Source organism: Scylla paramamosain, chromosome 16 (assembly GCF_035594125.1).
Source record: "Scylla paramamosain isolate STU-SP2022 chromosome 16, ASM3559412v1, whole genome shotgun sequence".
NCBI classification, from domain to species: domain Eukaryota; kingdom Metazoa; phylum Arthropoda; class Malacostraca; order Decapoda; family Portunidae; genus Scylla; species Scylla paramamosain.
Genome location: NC_087166.1, coordinates 6912102 through 6934625, shown reverse-complemented (window position 1 = coordinate 6934625; position 22524 = coordinate 6912102). Strand labels below are relative to the sequence as shown.

The 22524-nt window shown below is 37.0% G+C and overlaps 2 protein-coding genes across 7 annotated transcripts in view; one reads left to right on the top strand and one right to left on the bottom strand.

Moving 5' to 3' along the window:
• Positions 1–12477, top strand: part of LOC135107946 (lysine-specific demethylase 5B-like) — a 19992-nt gene extending 7515 nt beyond the window's left edge. For all 4 annotated transcript variants that reach the window (XM_064018398.1, XM_064018396.1, XM_064018399.1 and 1 more), the window contains 17 exons: positions 234–389; positions 573–754; positions 1008–1162; positions 1551–1678; positions 1921–2115; positions 2469–2650; positions 2847–2971; positions 3199–3349; positions 3863–4133; positions 4291–4481; positions 4601–4919; positions 5397–5549; positions 5971–6133; positions 6369–6513; positions 7846–8038; positions 8883–9893; positions 10109–12477. In XM_064018398.1, the coding sequence (XP_063874468.1) occupies positions 234–389; positions 573–754; positions 1008–1162; positions 1551–1678; positions 1921–2115; positions 2469–2650; positions 2847–2971; positions 3199–3349; positions 3863–4133; positions 4291–4481; positions 4601–4919; positions 5397–5549; positions 5971–6133; positions 6369–6513; positions 7846–8038; positions 8883–9893; positions 10109–10198 (3810 nt within the window). In that variant the 3' untranslated portion in view covers positions 10199–12477. The remainder of the gene's footprint in view (positions 1–233; positions 390–572; positions 755–1007; positions 1163–1550; positions 1679–1920; positions 2116–2468; positions 2651–2846; positions 2972–3198; positions 3350–3862; positions 4134–4290; positions 4482–4600; positions 4920–5396; positions 5550–5970; positions 6134–6368; positions 6514–7845; positions 8039–8882; positions 9894–10108) is intronic.
• LOC135107948 (translation factor Guf1, mitochondrial-like) lies at positions 6571–22524 on the bottom strand. Of its 3 annotated transcripts, none has more exons than XM_064018401.1 (16): positions 21933–22524; positions 20865–20951; positions 20478–20683; positions 19852–19970; positions 19372–19644; positions 18937–19074; positions 18446–18582; positions 17857–17986; positions 17582–17691; positions 17261–17387; positions 16828–16966; positions 16447–16661; positions 14857–14985; positions 13870–13953; positions 13380–13535; positions 6571–8048 (listed from the first exon to the last, which is right to left on the bottom strand). In XM_064018401.1, exons 2-15 carry the CDS (start codon positions 20912–20914, stop codon positions 13407–13409), a joined length of 1986 nt encoding a protein of 661 aa, XP_063874471.1. In that variant the 5' UTR covers positions 20915–20951; positions 21933–22524; the 3' UTR covers positions 6571–8048; positions 13380–13406. The 3 variants fall into 3 exon arrangements, with proteins under 3 accessions (XP_063874471.1, XP_063874473.1, XP_063874472.1); XM_064018403.1 differs by having other exon boundaries at positions 19372–19455; XM_064018402.1 differs by having other exon boundaries at positions 20865–20897.

Here is a 22524-nt window from a genome sequence, read left to right as displayed (position 1 = left end):
TAGAGTAAAATAACCCAGTGAAGAATGTTTTGAGGTGAGAAAAATTTTGTTATATAGCATCATACAGAATTAAACTAAAATATATAATTTTCTTGATGTCATTATATATATTTCAATTAATTGCTTTTATTTTATCTTATTTTATTATTTTATTATTTTATTGTATTATTTTATTGTATTTAATTTATTATTTATTTATTTATTTTTATTTATTTATTTATTTTTTTTTGCAGCTAATTCCCACAGATATGGAAGAGAGAGAGTTTTGGCGGATTGTCTCCTCCATTGATGAAGATGTGACAGTGGAATATGGTGCAGATCTGCACACCATGGACCATGGCTCTGGATTCCCCACCAAGAACTCCAAGAACCTCCTACCAGCAGACCAGGTACACACACCAGATGGGAGTATCAGCAGCACCTTCAAACATTTCACACCTCACAGCTGAAAACATTAACATAAATAAGAGAAAATTTGTTGGTTTAGCCATAGATAGTATTGACCCATTTGCAGTGACAGTAGTGAATTTACAAACTTTCATACCTATTTACATGATCCCACTTCTATTCAGGAATATGCAAACAGTAGCTGGAATCTTAACAACTTGCCAGTCTTGGAGGGCTCTGTCCTGGGCCACATCAACTGTGATATCTCAGGCATGAAGGTGCCATGGATGTATGTGGGCATGTGTTTTTCCACCTTCTGTTGGCACAATGAAGACCACTGGAGCTACTCTATCAACTATTTACATTGGTGAGAAATTATTCTCTTCCTGGTTAAATTTATCATGCAAGTAAAGAGACACAACTGCCACAAACAACATTATGAGAGGTCAGAAATAAACTGATAGAAAAGAGAAGACTATTGAGATATTGATTATGAGTTATATGCCCTATCCTTAAGATGCCTTTTCAAAATGCATGTTTGAAGGAATAAATAATCCCAAGCACCTTCTGTTGTGCAGTTATTTTTCCAGTTATTTTTATATGCTTATTTGCATTTTCAGGGGTGAGCCAAAGACATGGTATGGGGTGCCAGGAGGGATGGCAGAGGCCTTTGAAGAAGCTATGAAGAATGCTGCTCCAGAACTATTCCATGCACAGCCAGACCTGCTCCATCAGCTTGTCACTATTATGAACCCAAACATTCTCATGAAAGCAGGTAAAGGAGGAAAATTGTTGTCTTTTTATAATGTTTTAGATGTAAGGATTTAGAATACCTTGTTCCCTGTGTGTTGTAAAAAATAATTTAAGTAGCAAAGAGATGGAATTTTTAAGATCTCAAATGATCTTTCATTCCCATGAACAAGAAAGAAGCAGCATGGCTTTTGTTATTTTGCTATATACAATTTCATAAATTTTCTTGGATGTTACCTTGAGTGTCACAAAAATTGTTTACAACATAACAGAATTCCATTGTGCTATATTGTAAAGCTTCTGCTGGTATTGAGTTTTTGTTACATAATGTAAAATGAATAATAGTGTCACTCTTAATGTTTAGGTCACAGATTACTTACTGATGTTTTTGGTATTCCTTTTTTTTTTTGCAGGTGTGCCAATAGTAAGAACTGACCAGCATGCTGGAGAGTTTGTCATCACCTTCCCCAGATCATATCATGCTGGCTTCAATCAGGGTTACAACTTTGCTGAGGCTGTGAACTTTGCTCCCCCAGACTGGGTTTGTGATCATAAAAATCTTTCAAACTATTTTTTAACCTACTGTGTATAGGCATTGGATGAGATCCAGCATAACTGGCTAATTTTTTGTTTTTGTATGTATCATAATATTTGATATGAATACTTTATTAAATTAGGTATTTTCTGGAAAGTATAGTATAAATTCTCTCTCCCCCCTTTTTTTTTTCTGTTTCTCTTTGGAATAGCATTATAGTTTGATTAACATACTTATCCTTGTTTCAGCTGGCCATTGGGCGGGAGTGTGTTCTTCACTACAGCAATCTTAAGCGATACTGTGTATTCTCTCACAATGAATTGGTGTGTAAAATGGCATCAACTCCAGATGAGCTGGACCTTACCGTAGCAGCTGCCACCTACCAGGACATGCTTCGGATGGTGGACCTAGAGAAGAAGCTACGCAGATCACTCCTTCATTGGGTAACGTATTTGTGACATATAAAGTCACATTGAAAAATGCACAGAATCGTTACGTATATAATATATATATATATATAATGTGTATTTTGAGTAATAATCATTTGGAGATACTTGTATCTTTCGAGAATATTTCTTTCCTTCTTGTAGTCAAACACACACAAGCCTGAATTGCAGCAACAACAGAAGGACTCTTCTTTCCATCAGTTTCCACAGAAAATATCACTGCTGCTTGGGACTAGTCATGGAGTTAATCAGTAGTTACGTAAATTTCTCTTTAGTTTTCATTGCATAATTAATTTTTGCTTTGTAGGTAGTCAGTGGCAGTAAATATGAATTGAAATTGATGTTTGCAGGGTGTGACCAGTGCAGAAAGAGAGGCTTTTGAGCTGCTGCCAGATGATGAGCGGCAGTGTGATTTCTGCAAAACGACATGTTTCTTATCTGCTGTAACGTGTACATGTACCCAAGAGCGCCTTGTTTGCTTGAGGCATTACAAAATGCTGTGTGAATGTGCACCGGAGAACCACACATTAAGGTGCGTGGTTTGATCTGTTTGTTGTGTGCAGCACTGTGCTAATATACTAGTAATCATAGTGTTCTGAGTGTTTTGTAGGCTTCCATTGCTGTATGTTTAATGTCCAGATAATTCATTACTGGTTACTGATGGTAATGGTATCATTATGAACATGCAAATTTCTATCTATCATGTATTGTTTCTGTGATTTTTCCAGATACCGTTACACTTTGGATGAGTTGCCACCACTGCTGCAACGCCTCAAGGTGCGAGCAGAGTCCTTTGATCACTGGGCAGTCAAAGTAAAGGAAGCTCTGGAGGCAAAGCCTGAAGATAAATTAGGTGAGTCTCTCCATAGTATTGTATAATGAATCCCAGCCTCTCCATGTTAAAAGTTCTGCCTAAAAGCAACACACAATCAAATCCATTATTAAATGTGATTAAATTAATTGAATATCATTGTGCCATAAGCAAGATTAACATGGGTTATAATGATTTGATAATTTTATTTATTTGTCTTAGAGAAGATATTCAATCACCTGTGTAAACAAAAATGTTTATACCTGCAGAGCTGAGTGATCTGCGAGAGCTAGTTGAGGAAGCAGAGTCTCAAAGGTTCCCCGAAAGTGAATTGCTGCAGACACTGATTCAGGCAGTGACTGAAGCTGAGAAGTGTGCAACTGTTGCTGCTCACCTGGCTACAAAGAAGGTTCGCACCAGGTGAGTTTACATTTTGTGTGGCTTTCCCATTTGTGGTTGTCAGCACACATATGGATGCGAGAACTTAGTAGTATTTTTAGTATTTGTCCATGAATATAATTTTTCAGCCTCATGGCTGCTCATTTTCCAGCTCTGTGGAAATGCCACCCAGATAAATAGATGGATTACTAAATCACTACTTGCCTCATCTAGTTCTATAGTACATTGTAACTTTTGTAATTTTCTCATGATTTTCAAAGTTTTACAGTTCTCGAGTATTTCCCAAGTTTTTTTCATCCTGGGTTTCATATTCACCATGTTAAAATGTTATGAAGTCATCTCTTACATAACATCAGGCATTAACCTCTAGATGTTTGAAATGAGTGGTGTTGAGGTACTTCATATAGAAATAGTGAGGTAGCTGAGTCATTTGGTGTTACTCATAGATTAGGTGGTTGTGCCACTTGCTAGTATGGAGATGCGAATTGATTTTCACTTTTCTTCGGAATTAATTATTATATCTTTTGTTATCAGAACTCGAGGAAGTGGTGAGGCTAAAAGCAGACTGACTCTAGAAGAGCTGAGGCTTTTCCATGAGCAGATCGAGTCTCTGGCATGTGTGGTGCGTGAGGGAGAGGCAGTGAAGGATCTCCTGAACCGAGTCACCACTTTCCAGAAGGAGGCAGTGGAGATGCTCAATCAGGACAACCCAGATTCAGATGTCATTGCCAAGATGGTGGACACTGGCTGTTCCCTGGACATTGATCTGCCTGAGCTGCCCAGGCTCAAACACAAGCTCCAGCAGGTAGGAAATAGATAATTAACAATGTAAATCTGTTTTATTGATATCCATAATGAATTTTTTCATGTATTGGTATCCATAATTTTTGTTCCCTTATTATTCAGCACTTGAAGCAGAGACTATTATTTATCTATTCACTGACATAATATCCACAACACAGGTTGAGTGGCTTGAGGAGGTGGAGGAAACACTGGAAGGTTCAGTAACAGTAGATTGTGTAAGAAAGCTGTTGGACTCAGGGATATCCTTGCCCCCACACCCAAAGATTGAAAAGGCCATGGCTCAGTTACAGCAGCTTCTGACAAATATGGAAACCTGGGAAGAAAAAGCTAGTCAAGCACTGAATGCAAAGTAAGTCAAGTTTTACATACTCATATGAGCAAATGTGTTTGATATATCTGCACTGGTGTAGAAAAAAACACACAAAGAGCCTTGAAGCAGACCTATATTTCTAGACATTAATATTTCAGGCCTGGTATCAGTGTAAGTGAGGGAGAGGAGCTGGTGAAGCAAGCTGAGGAGGTCCCTGCCCACCTGCCCAGTGTTGCTGCTCTCAAGGATGCTGTGAAGCGAGCCCGTGAGTGGACCAACAAAGTCACCACACTACAAAAAGGAGAAACTGCTCCACTACTGGAGACCGTGGAGAGTTTGGTGGCCCGGGGGCGTCCTATCCCTCTACACCTTGAGCCTTTGGCTGAACTTGAGGAAAATGTAGAAGCAGCCCATGCTTGGCTGGAAAAAACAGCTCGTACCTTCTTAAAGAAAAATTCACACCTCACTCTGTTGGAGGTAAGATCCAGGCTTTTAAAAAATGTATATTTCATGTTTGGTTATGTGATGATAAATATTTATTGAAAAAACTGTACACTGGTATTTAATTTGTTATATGGAGGTGCATGCTCATGTAATTTTGGAAATGCTAAATGCTTCATTATGCACTCATCCAAAGATTAAGGGTCCATCAGGCTCCATATAAGACATTCTTTAGAAGATGTATGGAAGTTTTCTGTCCCAGGAAATTAATTGCAGTATGATATTATGATGAATTCTTTTGATTACAGCAGACTCTTGTACTTTCATCTTCCTGACGATTTATTGCCAGGGAAAATTTATCTCAGGAATATCATAAGTTAGTGTTTGCAGCCCTTAAGAGGATTTTCTCAGTGAAAAGACTATTAGGTTTTCCATTCTATTGACAGTAGGGTCACTACAGCCCAGCATAGTGTTTACATGGATTTTTGTATGGATTTGTATTACTTTTTTCAGGTCTTGGTGCCTCGCACAGATATTGGTGTAGTTTCTGGCAAGAGGAAGAGGGTCAAGAGAGAGGAGATGTCTGCCTTACAGCAACAGGCTCAGCTCCTGGACATATCGATGGAAGATGCTGCCAATTCAGCAATAGTAGTGAAAGCTTTCAAGGTGACTCTTCATTCTTTACTTTTTAATGAGTAATTTCACTTAAAATCATATCTTACTTTCACATTTAAAATCAGTAAGGACTATAATGTGTACATTTTTATTAATGAACTAGGTTCCTTTCCTCAACATAAGGTGCATATCCCTGCATTGTTTTACTACCTTCCATTTCATTAAGATCTGATCTATTACTTGATTCTGATTCATTCTTTTTGGCTCTTTTATTCCATGTCATTATCACCATAGTTCTGTAAGACTCCAAACATATATACTTATATTTGTCAATCCTGTTCACCTAATCACAGTTCATTATTTTCTGGTCTCTAGCAGCTCCTTTGCATTAGCATACAGCTTGGAGATTCTGCTGAACCATTTTTATTCTAAGTTTTCCCTTGAAAGCTTTTATATAATTCTACTTTTGAAGGAATGTGAGGAAAGAGAGCTTGGAGCCATGCGAGCCTTAAGGGCTCATAACCGCAATAAGCGAGATGGGGATGTTCCACAAGAAGGAGCCACCTTCTGTCTTTGTCACAAGCCTCCACAACCCAACATGTTAACTTGTTCTCTGTGCCTCGATCTATTTCACAGTAAGTGTGCTTCATCATTTGTGGACTTCCTGTATTCCTTGTTCATTCATACATATTGAGTAAATTAGGCATCATTGTATTTTACAGTTCTTATCTTACATTTGAGATGATGCAAGGAAATAAATATACAAAAATCCACTTAATGTGGAGTGTGAACTACGGAATCATTAGGTAAATTGAAAATGAATATATATGCAAACATGAGAAAACTGAAATGCTAATTTTAAATTTTCAGGTGGATGTGTTCCATCCTCTCATCGTAGTAAAGTGAAGCTTAGTAATGAGGGCCGATTTTTATGTCCATCATGTGAGAGGTCACGACGCCCTCGTCTTGAGACCATCCTATCCCTCCTGGTGACTCTGCAGAAGTTGCCTGTCAGGTATGAGTCTTTAGTTTATGATTATAGACCAGATGCTGGATGGGTAATACTAATAGCTTGATAATACAAATTTTTATTAAGAATGTTGCAATATCACACCATTCTATACTATGTAATTTCATTATGTACCTTTTTTTTTCTTCCTCACACTGTCCTGATGAGCAGACTGTCAGTAGTTTAACCATTTCACAATAATGACACCAGTGCCCTGCTTGTTTATATTACACTACAACAGTGGATGCATCATTATTCTTTGTCATAAGAGCAGGATGAGGAGATAAGAGACCAGGATTAATAGACATAAGACCAGCAGGCATACAGGTGCATACTTTTATGATGAACTTTGTCCCTACATAATGTTAGAGCTGACAGCTATGAGTCTTTTGTGTTTGTATGAGTAGTTGCTACTCACATCATACAAGGGTTGAGATTGGGTCTACCTTGCTATCTGGCATCATAGGCAGTAGCCTGACACTTGCATGACTTCCTAATTTGAATGAATAGCTTTACTCCTTTGAGTGGGGACATCATCATAAAAAATGTTTCATACCAGCACTCTTCTCACATGGCTGTCAGAGCTGCTGTCCACCAATATCTCTTCGTTTTATGCACAACGCAAGCATTTTTGTTGTTTGTCATGGTTAGTCTTGTGATGAAAGCAGGAAGAATAAATGTGTTAAACATGTCACATAGAGAGTAGTGATGATGAGGAACTAGTTACATATAAGTATGTTTGATGATGCTTCCTCATACTAATCTGACAAAGGTAAATGTGTTTTACATTCTGGAAAAATCTTTTGACTGTTTTCTTTTTTGTACTGCAAATGTGTTGTTCTCATGCAAAACAAGTCAGTGCTGGCAGACTAAGTCATACATGCACTGCTGTGCTCATTATCCATGCTTCATAGTGAAGCAGTAATTTAATAATAACAGTGATTACATTTACTCATGGATCTTTGCTTGATTTCTTTACCATTGTTAGCTGTTTTGTTGCTCAATTTATCTTCCTGTATACCAGTGTACATTCCCCTTAACAGAGGGTTAGCTGAGCAGGATGACACACCTTTTCTCCTTGTTAAAAGAAAACAGGAAAGGATCTCCAGACATACTTTCTCTTTTAGTCACCTTTTACAATATACAAGAAATATTTGCATTATTTTTCCAATCCAACCACTATTTGTTGTCAGGATGTATCTTCTCTGCTTAAGTCACTCAAGTGATCTTTTTAGAAGTTTTGTTTCCAAGAAGTATTTTTTTTCATTTTATTTTAAATTGTTCTTTCCTACATTTTAACCTAACCCATTTATTAGTTAAACTTTCTTTCTCTACCAGGTTACCAGAAGCTGAGGCCTTGCAGTGCCTGACAGAACGAGCCATGTCCTGGCAGGACCGAGCCCGACAGCTAATGAAGACAGAGGAGTTGACTGCTGCCTTGGCAAAATTATCAGTATTTTTACAAAAGCTTGTTGAAGCTCAAGTAAAACAGCAGCAGCAGCACAAAGGGGCATCTTCTCAGGGACAGGATGTGAGTATTTCTGAAATTAAATTTCTGAATTTATTACTTACAGAAAGTAGTAGTAGCTAACTGTAGTAAGCAACTACATTTAGTGGGATACTTGGCACACAAAGTGTTTGACTTATGACCAACACTATAAATTTTTTTTATGTTGCTTAGAACAGCTAACTTGTCACTTGGGAAGAGTACAAAATGTGCATTTTTTTTTATTTTATGGTAAATTTGTTAATTATACATGCATTGTTACATATTGTAGGATAAGTGACAATTTTTATACTACAATTTTAAGTGACAAGAAGTTTTATTTTCAATAAAATCTTGCCATCTGACTTTCTATTCCAGTAGCAATTTTGGAATGGATTTTGGTTGTAAGCCAAGTACATTGTATGTTTGATAATTAATATAGTCCTTTTACATATCCTGCATTCTCTCAAAAATGAGTAAAAAAATTATAATGACCAAGTAAGATGTAGTTCAAAAACAAAATGTTAAATAAATACTTTTAATACTTTGCTTCCTGTGCAACATGTTACTGAGTAAAGAGCCCAAGCACCAAAGGCAGAATGACCAGTGATGTATAGTTACCATAGGTACTCAGCACAATAACTGTGTTACTTAACAGTATTCTTATCAACAGTACTATCACAGTAATTATTCATATTGCCCCTCTCTGCTACTTCATTAATCTTGTCCATGAATTTCATTATTTGATAAACAGTCAGAAGGTTATTCTAAGGTTTAGCTTAGTGGTTGTGTTTGGTGGCACATGGTAGTCAATTGTTGGAAAACTGTGGTAAGGATTATTACTAAGTAAGCAAGCCTTACCTAAAGTGTTGAATCTTGAATCTTTCAGGAGAAAATGGAAGTAGATGACTCTACAAATGATGATTCGTTGCTCAGTGAAGACAGCGAAACCAAAGTGGATGTGGAGAAGGAAAATTCAACCAAAAAGCTGGATGAGGGTAGTTGGGAGCATGCTTACTCGAGCAACAAACAGAACAAGGAAAAGAAATCGGAGCTTGACAAAGCACGCTGGAGTCGTCTGGTGGCCACCTTGATGGAGAACCAAGATACCCCCCTCATCTCCCTGACTCCAAGGACACGCTCCCAGGTGCAGGACCTTCTGGTAGAAGGAGAACTACAGGAAGTAAGTCTTGATGAAACTACACACATGTGGAGGGTTCTGCAGGCTGCCAGTCATCCACCATCTATGTTGGAAGACACTCTTCTTTCATTTAACTCTGCCAATGGAGGAAGTGATGAAAACAAAGCTAAGAAGGCAGCACCAAAGAAACGCAAGTCCCAGACTGAGGGACTAGACGATCCTCCCAAGTCCCCTCATAAGTCTCCCATAAAGAAAACAAAATTGGGAAAGATTTGTCCTATTGATGGAAAAACTCCAAAGGGAGTAGTGAAGAAGAAAACTCTTTCTAAAAGTATAGAAAAGAAAAAGAAAGAAGGAGGGGGAGGAGGAGGAGGAGGAATAGGTGGGGGAGGGGGAGGGGGAGGGGGAGGAGGCGCCGGTGGCGGCAGTGGAGGAGGAGGAGGAGGAGGAGGACCAGGACCAGGACCAGGACCAAATAAAGAAGGCCCAAAGAAAAAGACCATGGGTGTTGGGAGAAAGAAAAAAATGCAATCTGCCACATCAAATAGTTTACAGAGTGATGATGATGACGATGATACAGATGAGGCCTGTGCAGCCAGCAAGTGCCAACACCCCGGAGGGCAGAATGTAGACTGGGTGCAGTGTGACGGATGTGAAGGATGGTTCCACTACGTGTGCGTTGGGCTGAAGGCTGGCGACGTGCATGAAGATGAAGAGTACATGTGCCTCAGGTGCACCACCAAACAACCTGCACCTAAGGTAGGAGATGATGAAGTAACCTTGTAATGGGCAAGCAAGAACGGGGTTTCTTTTTATTTGTTTTGCTTCAGTAATTCGATTAAGTTTGTAAAGAAAGAGACGAGTGATGGAGGCATATTTATTTTGAGGTCTAGAAATGAGCAAAGCTCTTGGGAGATGAAAAAGTCATCAGTGCTGTACTGGATGTAGGAAACTGATGTCCCATTAACTTACAGCCAGGAGAGTTGACGGAAGAGGAAAGTGTGGACATCCTCCTCAGCCTGGCCTCAAGTCTGCCACCCAAGGACTCTGTTACACTGAAGTAAATGTATACTACATTTTTTTCCAAGAAAATTCAGAAAGGATTTTAGAGCCATAGAGCCGTAAAGTTATCAGGCTTGTCCTAGTTTGCTGAAATGCTAGTACTATGATATGGAAAACATGTATTTATTTTTATTATGATTTCTTTCTTCCTCCCTCTCCATTTCATCTAAAAGTTGTGGTTATGATTAGTTATTAAAGAGTATGTGCTAATGTACATGATAATTTAATGATGAGGATAATTAGTGTGAAACATTCAGTACCTGCTGTGACATTTTGAACATCTTCTCTCAACTAGTTACCCTGACATAGTATTAAGGAATGTTTGATTGTGTCAGCCAAAGCAAATTGATAGTTTGTCATTTCCTGGTTAATAGTTTGGTCATGTGAGCAGTGCTGGAAGCAGATTTTTATTTATAGAAAATAAAGGTATACCTTTCCAGTTGTCCACAGTAGACAGTCCAAATACATATATTATTAGTAGATCTGAACTTTTGACTTTGTGTATTGGGGCATATATTAGCAGTTGTAGTTTTAAAAGTGCCCTTCACTGACTGTAGGTCTTTGAGCAAAACTAGTGTTTCCATGTTCTGGTTATATTTTTCGTTCTTTTCTTTTTTCTTTCTTATAGACATTAAGAATGGAAGTCCCCTGGTTAAGTATTAAACACTATAAATGGCTAACATCAGCTTGTACTTTGTTATCATGTCCTAATGCAAGTAGTTTTGTACAAAACATTACTCTGATTCATGCTGTAGATTATGCTATATTCTATGCTTGTAAAATGTGCAATGGCAATATTTCTGGATTGCATTATGTTCATCTCACATGTCTTTTCCTAAAACGTACAAATTCTTGTCCATCATGTCAATTTCATCAAGTTCATCGTATCTTATAAAATGCTGTATTTAGAATGGCACCCAGAAATTCACCACTCTGTACACAATGTAGATTTCTTTTGTCAGTAGCTGTTAAGTGTGCTAAAGTATTCACATGTTCACAAGGAACTGTCATAACAATGGTATTGAGCTTATACAAATTCATTCTTTACTTTCCAGGAAATGTTTCTGTAATTTTATAAACTGATACATTTGAGAAATTACATGTAATTATAGTAGCAAAAAGTATTATTCAAGTATCTTGTGAAAAATGCTTGTAAATAGTTATACTTGACAAATATCAGTGATGTATCTTGCATATACCTTGTGGTTTTAAAAATTTATAGTTACAGCAAGGTACCTTACAGAGCTGCAGTGCAGTAAAGTGTTTTGAAATTAAACTTGCAAACTTGTATAAAAGTTAATATTAAGAATTGACTCCATCCATCCACAGACAGACATTCTCTAGGTTTTCATGAGTTCTCTGGATATCTTGTTACATAAAAAAAAAAGAAAAGTCCAGCTTCCTAGTACAACTGCATGTTTATGATCTGTTACAGCTGGGCAAGATAAGCCTAGAGAATGCTGGCTACAGCTCGTGACTAATGAATGTTTCAGTTTTAAAAACTATTGGCATAAAAGTTTGCTGAATGCATCTTATTTACATCAAATTTAGTTTTATATGATGGTGTACTTTCATACATATCTGACAAGGTTAATTTAGGTGCTATTTCCCCTTTTCTCCATAACTCATTTCATTATCATATCAGTCCATCCAACACCCTGTGCTGGGTACATGATCTCAGTTGCCACCCACTTCATCAAAAAAAAATTGCATCAACCAAGTATTTAGTTGCCTCCCTACTTGTTTGTACACATCATTATTCTATAGTTTTTACATTTATCTATGATAGGCACTTCATTTTGACTGTATGTACATAGAGTACCAAAAACCCCATTTTGTATATTATTTGTTTCACTTTTCTTTTTTCTCACCTTTAAGAGCAATCAATAGTGCTGAGTGTCCCAAGAAAATGTATTTATAACAGGCATATTCTTGCCTGTGAAATACAGGCATTTCAGAATTGTATTTTCCCCATTGGGACAAATGTTCTGCGTGTGCCTCCTCTTGGCAATTATCGAGGAACAAATTGGTAATAATTTCTCCATGGTTGGTACCATGCAGTGTGTTCTTTTTTTTTTTTTTTTTTCCAAACAGCACTGTCACAAAATCTTAGCTTCAAACTGTCTGGTTATTAAAAAAAAAAAAAAAGTGACAGGAAGCATGATCACATTTTTTTTACACAAGTAGTCACACAAACATGTTACTGATTTGTGCCTCAATTTACCAGTGTACCTGTGTTAGTTTAGCTGCACTGCTCATGGTATTAAAGGATATCTTGAAAGCTAGAGAATGTTTCTTATCCTTTAAATACAGCATTTATTTTTTTCTCATGCTTAATTTGGTTTATAACCATCTGAACACAAGTCTCCAGGCTGCAAAATGCCTTCTGTCAACTCTTCATAGTTCAGAAGTTTCAATCTCAATCCTGATCCCAGCCAATAGCTGACTGTGTAGCATTAAGGCTACACAGTCAGCTATTAAGGTCTAAAATTAAGGAAATCTGAGGGGGTATTTCTCTGTTAATTTGGAGAACATTTTCTTTTGAAAACTAAGCCATTTTCTTTTGAAAACTAAGGTCATTAATATTAAAAGAATTATTTGAAAGCTTTGCACAAAAGTATAAAACATCATGTATGTTTCCAAGAAAGTTGTCTGGATTTGAGAACCTTGAGAGTAACCCTACCAGAACAAACACCACAAGATATTTATATGTTGGCCAGTAAAAAAAAAAAAAAAAATGCATTCTCTCTCTCTCTCTCTCTCTCTCTGGCACAAAAAAGATCTTTTTACATAATATTTTTGTTGCCCTTGCCAGTGGCCCTCCTACATAAAAAAAAAAAACAAAAAAATAGATAAAAAAAAATGCACAAACGTTACACACTTAGCATAGCTAGTCTTTTGGAATTCCTCTCCCACATGACCTATTCATACAGGATAAGTCCTCCACTCTTACTAGGTAGTGAAGTTACAACTTATATCCTGTACCTCTTTTCCACTTTGTTAACAGAGATTTTAGGTTGACTGTCTCACTTTGCTAAGGATTCAAACCCTTGGACCTCTCAGTTGTAAGCAGAACACACTAACCTCTGAACTGATGATGATGATGACAGTAATGACAATAATAATCATAAAGATAATTACTTAAGTTTGACAGCTTTTATAATAAATAGTTTAATCATATACCTGAGTTGACTGTATGAAGATTTCAAGTTATCTCTTCAGTAGATTAATGAAAGTCTCTCGTGGAACTTCGATATTACCATACATTTTCATCTGCTTCTTCTTGCCTTCAGCTTGACGTCTTAGTAGCTTCATCTTTCTAGTGATATCTCCACCATACTGGAATAAACAAAATGCAAAAAAAAAAAAAAATAATAATAAATAAATAAATAAATAAATAAATAAAAATAAATAAAAAAAAAAAAAAAAAAAAAAAAAATATATATATATATATATATATATATATATATATATATATATATATATATATATATATATATATATATATATATATATATATATATATATATATATATTTTTTTTTCTTTCTTTTTTTCTCTTTTTTTTTCTGAGCATAATAATACAGGTAATACTTGAAATTGTATTATGTCCCACAATATGATGCCATGAGTGCTATGTACACTGAACAAGTTTATAGATTAGTAAAACTTACACACTTGGCAAGAACATCTTTCCGCAGGGCTTTTATGTCACCGCGTGCCAAGATAGTTCCTCCAACAGCTGCTTGCACTGCAATCTGAAATATGATAAATGAAAATAACAAGTGATATGCATACATCTACCTATCATATACTACTATAAATGACATCCATCATATGAAACAGGTGTTTTGTAATGACTCTTAACAAATACATCACATGAGAGAGAGAGAGAGAGAGAGAGAGAGAGAGAGAGAGAGAGAGAGAGAGAGAGAGAGAGAGAGAGAGAGAGAGAGAGAGAGAGAGAGAGAGAGAGAGAGAGAGAGAGAGAGAGAGAGAGAGAGAGAGAGAGAGAGAGAGAGAGAGAGAGAGAGAGAGAGAGATAGTAATATCTAGGAAGAGAATTTTGACAAGAACACTATATTGATCTGTGCTCTCACATTTATGTTAAGTGTTGTAAATAAAAACTGATTGAAGCTTCCACACCTTCGGCAATTTATAAGTTGAAATACAACTTGGCCAACTGCTAATTTCAGATATGCTAAATGTAAAAAATCATTGCCAATGGCAGTTAAATGAGAGTTCTATGCACTAAACATTATGGTCCTTTTTTCATTCAGTCTTGCTGACTGTCCCAGATATTTTGCTACCTGAGCTCAGAACCATTTTACTTCTGTCACTAGTCTAATACTCTCACCTGCTGATTGACTTATTTTTCTTGATTTATTTAAAAAACATGTGGCAAACTGACTTTTCATTTCTACCAAAATACTTTCTTATATGTAGGATACCAAATTTTTTGTATTTGTATAACTTACTACTTTGTAAAACTGGTAAGGAGTTTGGTAGGAATACAATGTCAATTTGCTTTAAATTTAGAACAGTCAGGAATATGTAGTCCAATCAGCAGGCAGGAACAATGCCCCCATGTGTGTCCTCAGGTGACAAAATGACTGTAAGAATTGCAGACAAACATGTTCTAAAATATAAGGAAGCCATACCTTAAACATTTGTCTAGGTAAAGTGTCTTTTAGCTTCTCAACCACACGCTTCCCCTCTGTCCTTGCTTTTGTAGAGTGGACTATTGTGGATAACTCTGGTATTGCATAACCATTAAGCAAGATATCAAGCTGTGTGAAGACAATTAAATTCATCAATAATTCATAAACTGAAAGAGAAAAAAATCAATATTACAACTACATTCAAACAATGAAATATATAAACATTCTTAAGCTCCCTTGGACTAAAGAACTCAATTTTTACTATAAATAATAAGTGTGCTAGTAGATCTTACTGAGCACAGAGAATTTTTTTACATCCTTGTCAAGCAATTTACTTCCTGCCAAGTGGTCAAAGTGCATGCCTGTGCAACAAAAACTCATCCCATTTTAACATTGCATCAGTTTTGCCAAAACTGGAAGGTACCAATGTTATTTCTAACTTCCTGGAGACTATAAGGACAGATGAGGAATCTCACATATATATGGGTATGACCCTGGAGTCAAGGCTTTGCTGTCACACTGTGGCCTCCAGTTGCTCTCAGACCAAAGAAAGCTATTGTTGATTTTTCTTTTACCAGTAGAATGTTTTGCATCATCAGTATGCACTAAGTAACTAAGTGTTATCAAGGGTTTCCATCATTATCATGATGAAGCAAGACCACATCTGTGCTAGCCACCATGTAACAATTGTATCATGATTATACCTGAGGCCACTCTTCATGTCTGATACAGGACTTAATGACCAGGTATGGAATTCCTTAGATATGCCAAGATCCCTACTTTCCAGACATGTCTCCTTATGATTTCTGACTATACCCTAGATTATAAATAACGGTGAAACAGTCCAAATTTACATGCAAAGAGGATGTCATAAAGAATGTGACAGTTCATTTGGTAACCACGACAAAACAGCACTTCCTGAAATGTTTCCAGTCATAGAAGAACTGCCTGAGTAAGTGTATGAAATCATGAGACCTATTTTGAAGATTTGAATTGGAACATAAAATGTTGTCCAACTTTTTTTCCATTTGAAAAGATCTTACACAGTTTCCTTCTATATGCAGCTTCTTCAAGAATATCTATAGTTCTTGCAAAACAGAACAAGATAGCAATCTAAATTTTCACATACCATAGTAGACAGATAAGAACAAAACAGTCATTCTACTCATGAAGTCTTATAGAGTAATTCACACAAAAATATCCTCTTTTTTATCTCCTATGTTAATCCAAGTAATCATAGTAATATGTATAGTGCTCCAAAATTGTCCTGAGGTCATCTTTTCCATCTTGTCATCTTTCTCACAAAATATAGATATACAGAAGTAAGCAGAGCTATGAAGAGTTTCTAACAAAACTTGGTTCATAGCTTAATAACATATTTAGAAGTGTATATCTCAGAAAATAAGCTCCAATTGAAGTATGATTTTAGTTAAAACAGGAATTTTAATTCTGAACTTATAATGAAATCTGTGAGCTTTAACAACAGAAGTCTCAAAACTATAAAGATCAATTTTTCACTTCATTTATATAAAAAAGCACACATGAATAATAGAAAAATGGGAAAAATGTGGCACTCTATCCCTTTCTCACCTTAACTAAATAGGATAATTCAAATCCCAACTCTTCATAATCAAAAGTTGCATAGCCAGATGATAAAGATTTCAAAATATCATAAAAATCGACAACAATTTCATTTAAGGGTAACTTGTAGTGCATAATTATCCTGTTGTTGTCAATATTCCTGATGCTCTGCTGTATCCCACGTCGGCTCTGACACAGACCTATGATGTCGCCCAGATAGGTAACTGCAACACACAGGAGTAAATGTGATATTATTTAAAACTGAATGCTGTGTCTTGACCTGTACTTGTAATGTTGCATTAGAATAATATAATTTGTGGTTCAGTCACTACTTTATTATATTATAATAATCTTTTGACAAAAATCAAATGTTTCAAATAGGAAGCTAACCTGGAGTAATAATAGTTCCCCTGACAAAAGGTTCACTGGTCTCCACAATGTTTTGAGGCTCTGGCCACAGCACTGGGTTGTTTATTATGACCTCCTCCCCCATGTAGTGTTGGATACTCTTGGCACCTTGAACTCGAACCTGTGTGAAGAAAATGCCACAGGATTTACATTACACACTAAAGTAAAATTGCAAACTGATTCTAATTTCACACAATAAAAGTAATTCCAAGTTCACAAAAGAGCCATTACATTCAATTCAGGTGTATAAATATTCAAACAAAATAGAAGTACACAAACACTTACTATTAAGACCTTAAATGGTGGTAACCAACATTATAAAGACTATTACACTGGATGAGTATTTATGGCACACATTTGCAGATAAGGGATCTAATGTGAGTATAAGCAAAATCTGTGCCACAAATACACCCACCTTGTATGGGACAGAGGGTGTTGTCACAATCACTTGAGCTCCATGCTCTTGCTCCAGCCGCTGGTTGAAAACATCCATGTGAAGGAGGCCAAGGAAACCAAGCCTCCACCCTTGACCCAATGCTGAACTGTAATTTTAAGCAAGTCACACTGTCATAAACTGTCATCGCAGTAGCCTGACTATCTAACTCAAGAGGAATATACATTAGTCCTAAACTGTTTCAGGTTCATGTGTATATGTATGTAATAAAGGTGCCATATCATTACTACTATAAATCTCATGATTAAGTGAGGCACAATGATAAAAATAAAGATATCTGACCTTGTTTCAAGCTTGACAGAGACACTCCGGTCATTCAAACAAAGGCGTTCTATGGCAGCCTTGAGCTGTCCATGTTCACTTTGGTCCATTGGGTAGACACCGGCAAACACCTGAAGAAGCACAGGTAATCAAAACAATACCTGTTCTTTCTTGAACACACGTATAAAACCAATACCAAATAGTTAGAGCATAATATACTTGAGAGAATCAAAACTTATGATGAAATTAAAGGACTGTGCTTGATATGTAAATGCTGATAATAAAAAAAAACTTACCAAAGGTTTTGTCTCCTTGAAGCCCGGAAGTGATTCACATTCTTCTCCTTTTAAGTAAAATGTATCCCCCACCAGAGCCTCTTTGGTATTCCTGATATTGGCTGTGAAATAACCAACTTGTCCTGTGTACCTGTAATCCAAAGACTTGAGCAATGGAAAACACAACCAACTTCCTAAAGCTTGATGACAGTGTGTATGACAGGTCTGTCATTCTGGGTAAAGGTCTATGAATAAAACATGGAGCAGCTGAATAGTTCAAACACAATATAAGGCAGTTAAGCCACAAAGAAAGAAAGGAAAAAATGGGGGTGACTGAAAATTTATATGGGAATGGTAGATGAGGCTGTTGGAAAAGGAAGCTCTTACAAAATGGGGAAACAAAGTGCTTGTGTATACAAGAAAAAGAGAGGAGTAGAGCATGCGAGAAGGCAATACAAGGACAGGAACGAATGGAGATACTTCAATTATAGCCATCCCCTGAGCAGAGTTATTAGGAACAAACATCAGATATGAATAGATAGATAGATAGATCTGTGTCTTTAAAATAAGAGGCAAGTATTTATATATCTGAAAATCACAAGCAACTCACAGGTAATCTGTGGGAAATTCATGAGGTGCCAAAATCCCAACGTCCTTCACCTCATACAGCTTTCCTGTGTGTGAGGACACAATCTGAGCACCCTTCTTGAGGCAGCCATCCACCACCAGCACCAAACACACAACACCCTGCAGTTGTTGAAGTAAAAACATTGATGACACTAAAGAATCATCCACATGATTAAACTATATACTTTATTAAAACTGTAAATTCTGCAGCAGCCTATAATTTGCACATATCTGAATGGGGAGGTGCTAGTTATCTCTATGTGAATCTGCTGACCCAGGTTTGAGACCTAGCTAATTCAGCTTTTCATCCACTAGTTCAAACTGGCTATTACCAAATGTGACACTTAAGGAAGGTACAGTATTGTATACAAAAATGATCTACTGAACTATGAAAACAAAATTAAAAACATATAAGTTAATTAAGCATGTAATTTCCTTACAAAAGCAAAACAAGCAAGATAATGCATTCGTTACCTTGTATTTATCAAACCATGAATCAAAAAGGAAGAGCCTGAGAGGAGCATCCACCCTGCACTTCTCTGCTGGGGACGGCACACCCTCAATGACGGCCTCCAGGACATTGGTAATGCCCATACCCAACTTTGCTGATATCTGTGGAATGGTGACTTAATCCATTTTTTTATCTTTAAGTAAAAGCTTTTACCATAAACAAAAATAACAATGAAGATACTTTAAATTCAATTTGATTCAATCAGAAACCTTTTGCTACATCATTACAAAATAATCACTCTTATGGACAAACAAGGCTCATGGAAAATTATCAATCATTTGTCAGTTAAAATAACTCAGTTGCAAATAACCATGAGTTCATTTTACTTCCAAGATCTTTATTTCCTATTGTGACACAACTGGAATACACCAACTAAAACAGACACTACACACTCATACCTGCAGCACATCATCAGGACTGATTTCAAAAAGGTTGAACAGCTGCTCCTTGACAGCCTCAGGGTCAGCATTCTTCAGGTCAATCTTGTTCAGCACAGGAATGATGGCCAGCTCATTAGTGAAAGCCAGATAAAAATTGGCCACAGTCTGTGCCTGGACACCCCCATTGGCATCAACAAGCAGTATGACCCCTTGACAAGCAGACAGTGACCTTGACACTTCATAAGTAAAATCAACATGACCAGGAGTGTCAATAAGGTTCAGCAGGTATTCCTGAAATAGTGCAGTGAAGTGATCATCATCACTAATCTGAGGGAGGCTTCACTATGAGCATATGTACATGTATGTATGTACATATAAGGGAGATGAACACTCTTTAAAGCATACAAATATATATCTAATTAAATCTCAAGTCATACAGTGCATGAATTTATCTTTCCACTATTTATTCCAAATATTGGTATAAGCAAAATTTCTTACCTTCCCACCATATTTGTAGGTAACAGATGCTGTCTGAGCTTTGACTGTTATCCCTCTTTCTCTCTCTACCTGTAATTTATCAAGGACTTGCTTATTCTTAGTGTCTGCTTTGATGGCACCTGCAAGAAATCATTACTTTATCAGTCAAACACCATACAGAACAACTGAAATTACACACACTGTACAGAAACAAAAGACAATTCTAGCAATTATAAGTATAGTAAGCAGTTCCTGAAAGTCAGTTTTCTTCTGATAAACATTAGAATACAAAAACAGACTTTGGAAAATACATTAGCTAATGTTGCATAAAATCCACTCTATCTGATATGAATAGCCTATGAAGAAAAAGCAAAATGACATGAGCTTTGCTATTTGATTTTCCTTAATGTAACAATATTTCTATTCAAATCTTCATTCCTGTCCATGGCTCACACTACCTGAAATCTGCTTGCAGTGCTAGATTATCTCTGATTGAATATTTGTAAAACACACAGGCCACAAATTGTGCTATTTGATCTCACACTACTAAGGATCCCACGCCACCATCTTGAGACAAGTATACAGCCTTCCGAAAGTTGTACACAAGCAAATGAAATGTGAATAAATTTCCTATATTTGCCCATTACCTGTAATTTCTAGTATTCTGTCAGCAAGGGTGCTTTTGCCATGGTCAACGTGAGCTATGATAGAGAAGTTCCTGATGCGCTCCAGAGGAAATGTTGACAAATCAGGAACATCTGACGTGGAATCTTTTGGTCCATGGGACTGGCAGAAGCGGTTGGCTGTCACGTGCACCCAACATGCCACTGGGCTCACCTTGCCCCTCACACTCCTGAACAGTATCAGGGAAGTGCCTTAGAATTTGACATTACTATAATGAACATTAAAAAAAAAAAAAATAAATAAATAAAAATAACTATAATCATCACAAGCTAATCAAAGTCAATACATCTCATTCCTTCATATGTAATGCCTGAGTTTATTTACAGATGTATATAAATATCTGGGCTTACCTCAAGACCTTGTTGTGTATTCTTGTGAGTAGTCTTGGTAATAAAAACATCTTTTATGACACACAGAAGTCTTGATTTCCCACACATCTGACAAAACAGTATTTGTGATAATTTTGTGACCTACTGATCCTAAGTGCAATTTTACAGACACTAGTAAGGTTGAGGCTTGCACATCATACTTGTTGATTCATGAAGCTCACATGGATGATGGTGGACAGTTATCTCCTCTATTTGACCAAGATGAAGTGAGGAGCTACTACAAAGGAACAACTACACTCATAAAAGTGTTTCCTCTCTCTTTCCTTGCCTCAAGAAGCAGTTGGGACAAAACTCCGGAGTAAAAAGGAAATGAGTGTTCTGTTAGCAACAGAAGACTGAGACATGGCAAGGCAACGAATGTCTTGAGAGACAGATGTTTTCAGATGGAAGGGAAGTGTTCATGAATGCCAAAGCTTTCCCTACACTGTTACAAGGATCTCTGAAATAGCTGAGCAAACTGAGAGACCACAGCAACTACCTGTAAGAAGAGCAGCAACCTATAACATTTATTCAAAGAAAAAAATTAATATATTAACCTTGGGGTGCTGTGCTGGTAATGGAATGACAAGTTTTAATATTAAATCACCACACTTTTTAGGAATATAGGTGGGGAGAGAGAGAGAGAGAGAGAGAGAGAGAGAGAGAGAGAGAGAGAGAGAGAGAGAGAGAGAGAGAGAGAGAGAGAGAGAGAGAGAGAGAGAAACATGGCAAAGCTAAGGAATGCATATGCAGTACATCATACAAGTGAGCGAGCTTGCTTCCCCAAAAAAGATAACTCTTTAAAATCCCTGTCAGCATTATAAATAATTTGCCGTGGGTTTATATGGGGTTCAAGTTACTCGGAAAGAGAAGCCCTATCTGATGAGAAGGGTAAGAAAAGCCATGCTGAGACTTTTGAAATACAAAAACAATACCGTATTTGTTGTCTGAGTAATTGAAAATACCACTGATATAAATATACATATTTTTCTTCACAGCTACTGGAGCTGTAAAAGCTTGAGGACCAATGAGGGAGTGACTCAGCCTTACCTCATGTACTAGACCTCAGAGACGCCACACGCCCACAACACTGGTGACAGGCAGGGGACACTGAGCATGCCTATCAGTGCTGGGCGAGGGTTGGCAGGGTGTTGGTTGATGGTGGGAGCTGGAGGCACTTGTGGCCTGGGTGCCTGGACACACCGGTGCTCAACGCAGCAGACAGCACACTGGGCCAAAGCCACGATGCTATTTCACTGCACTGTCATTCACGCCTAAACACTTACTTAGCTCCTACTCTAGTACAGGTGACAGACACTGTCTTTTGATAGAGGGGTTACAAAACACAATGAAATTAAGTAGGACATGCAGAGGACATGTGCCGCTGAGTACAACACTGTTTATGTTTGTATGTCACTCCCGCCCAGGTTATGTGTTGCCTGAGCACGATAACTGCAAAATTGTATAATTTCCTGTGTTTTCTCAATTGATTCACCTTATCTGACATAAATACTTATTAGAACCCTTCACATTAAAAATAATAAGCAAGAATGCAATAAGGTATAGTGCAATACCTATAAAGGTGATATCTATACTGCATATGTATGTTGAAGCCAAGACTGAAGCCTCCGACAGCCACTTC

What these genes read in the sequence shown, in the direction of transcription:
- LOC135107948 (XM_064018401.1), bottom strand. Translation starts at nt 20,914, where the DNA reads ATGTTTTTATTACCAAGACTACTCACAAGAATACACAACAAGGTCTTG. An exon ending in ATACACAACAAGGTCTTGAG is followed by an intron (nt 20,684 to 20,864) that starts GTAAGCCCAGAT and finishes GATACTGTTCAG; the next exon opens with GAGTGTGAGGGGCAAGGTGA. An exon ending in TCTGTCAAGCTTGAAACAAG is followed by an intron (nt 17,388 to 17,581) that starts GTCAGATATCTT and finishes TTAAAATTACAG; the next exon opens with TTCAGCATTGGGTCAAGGGT.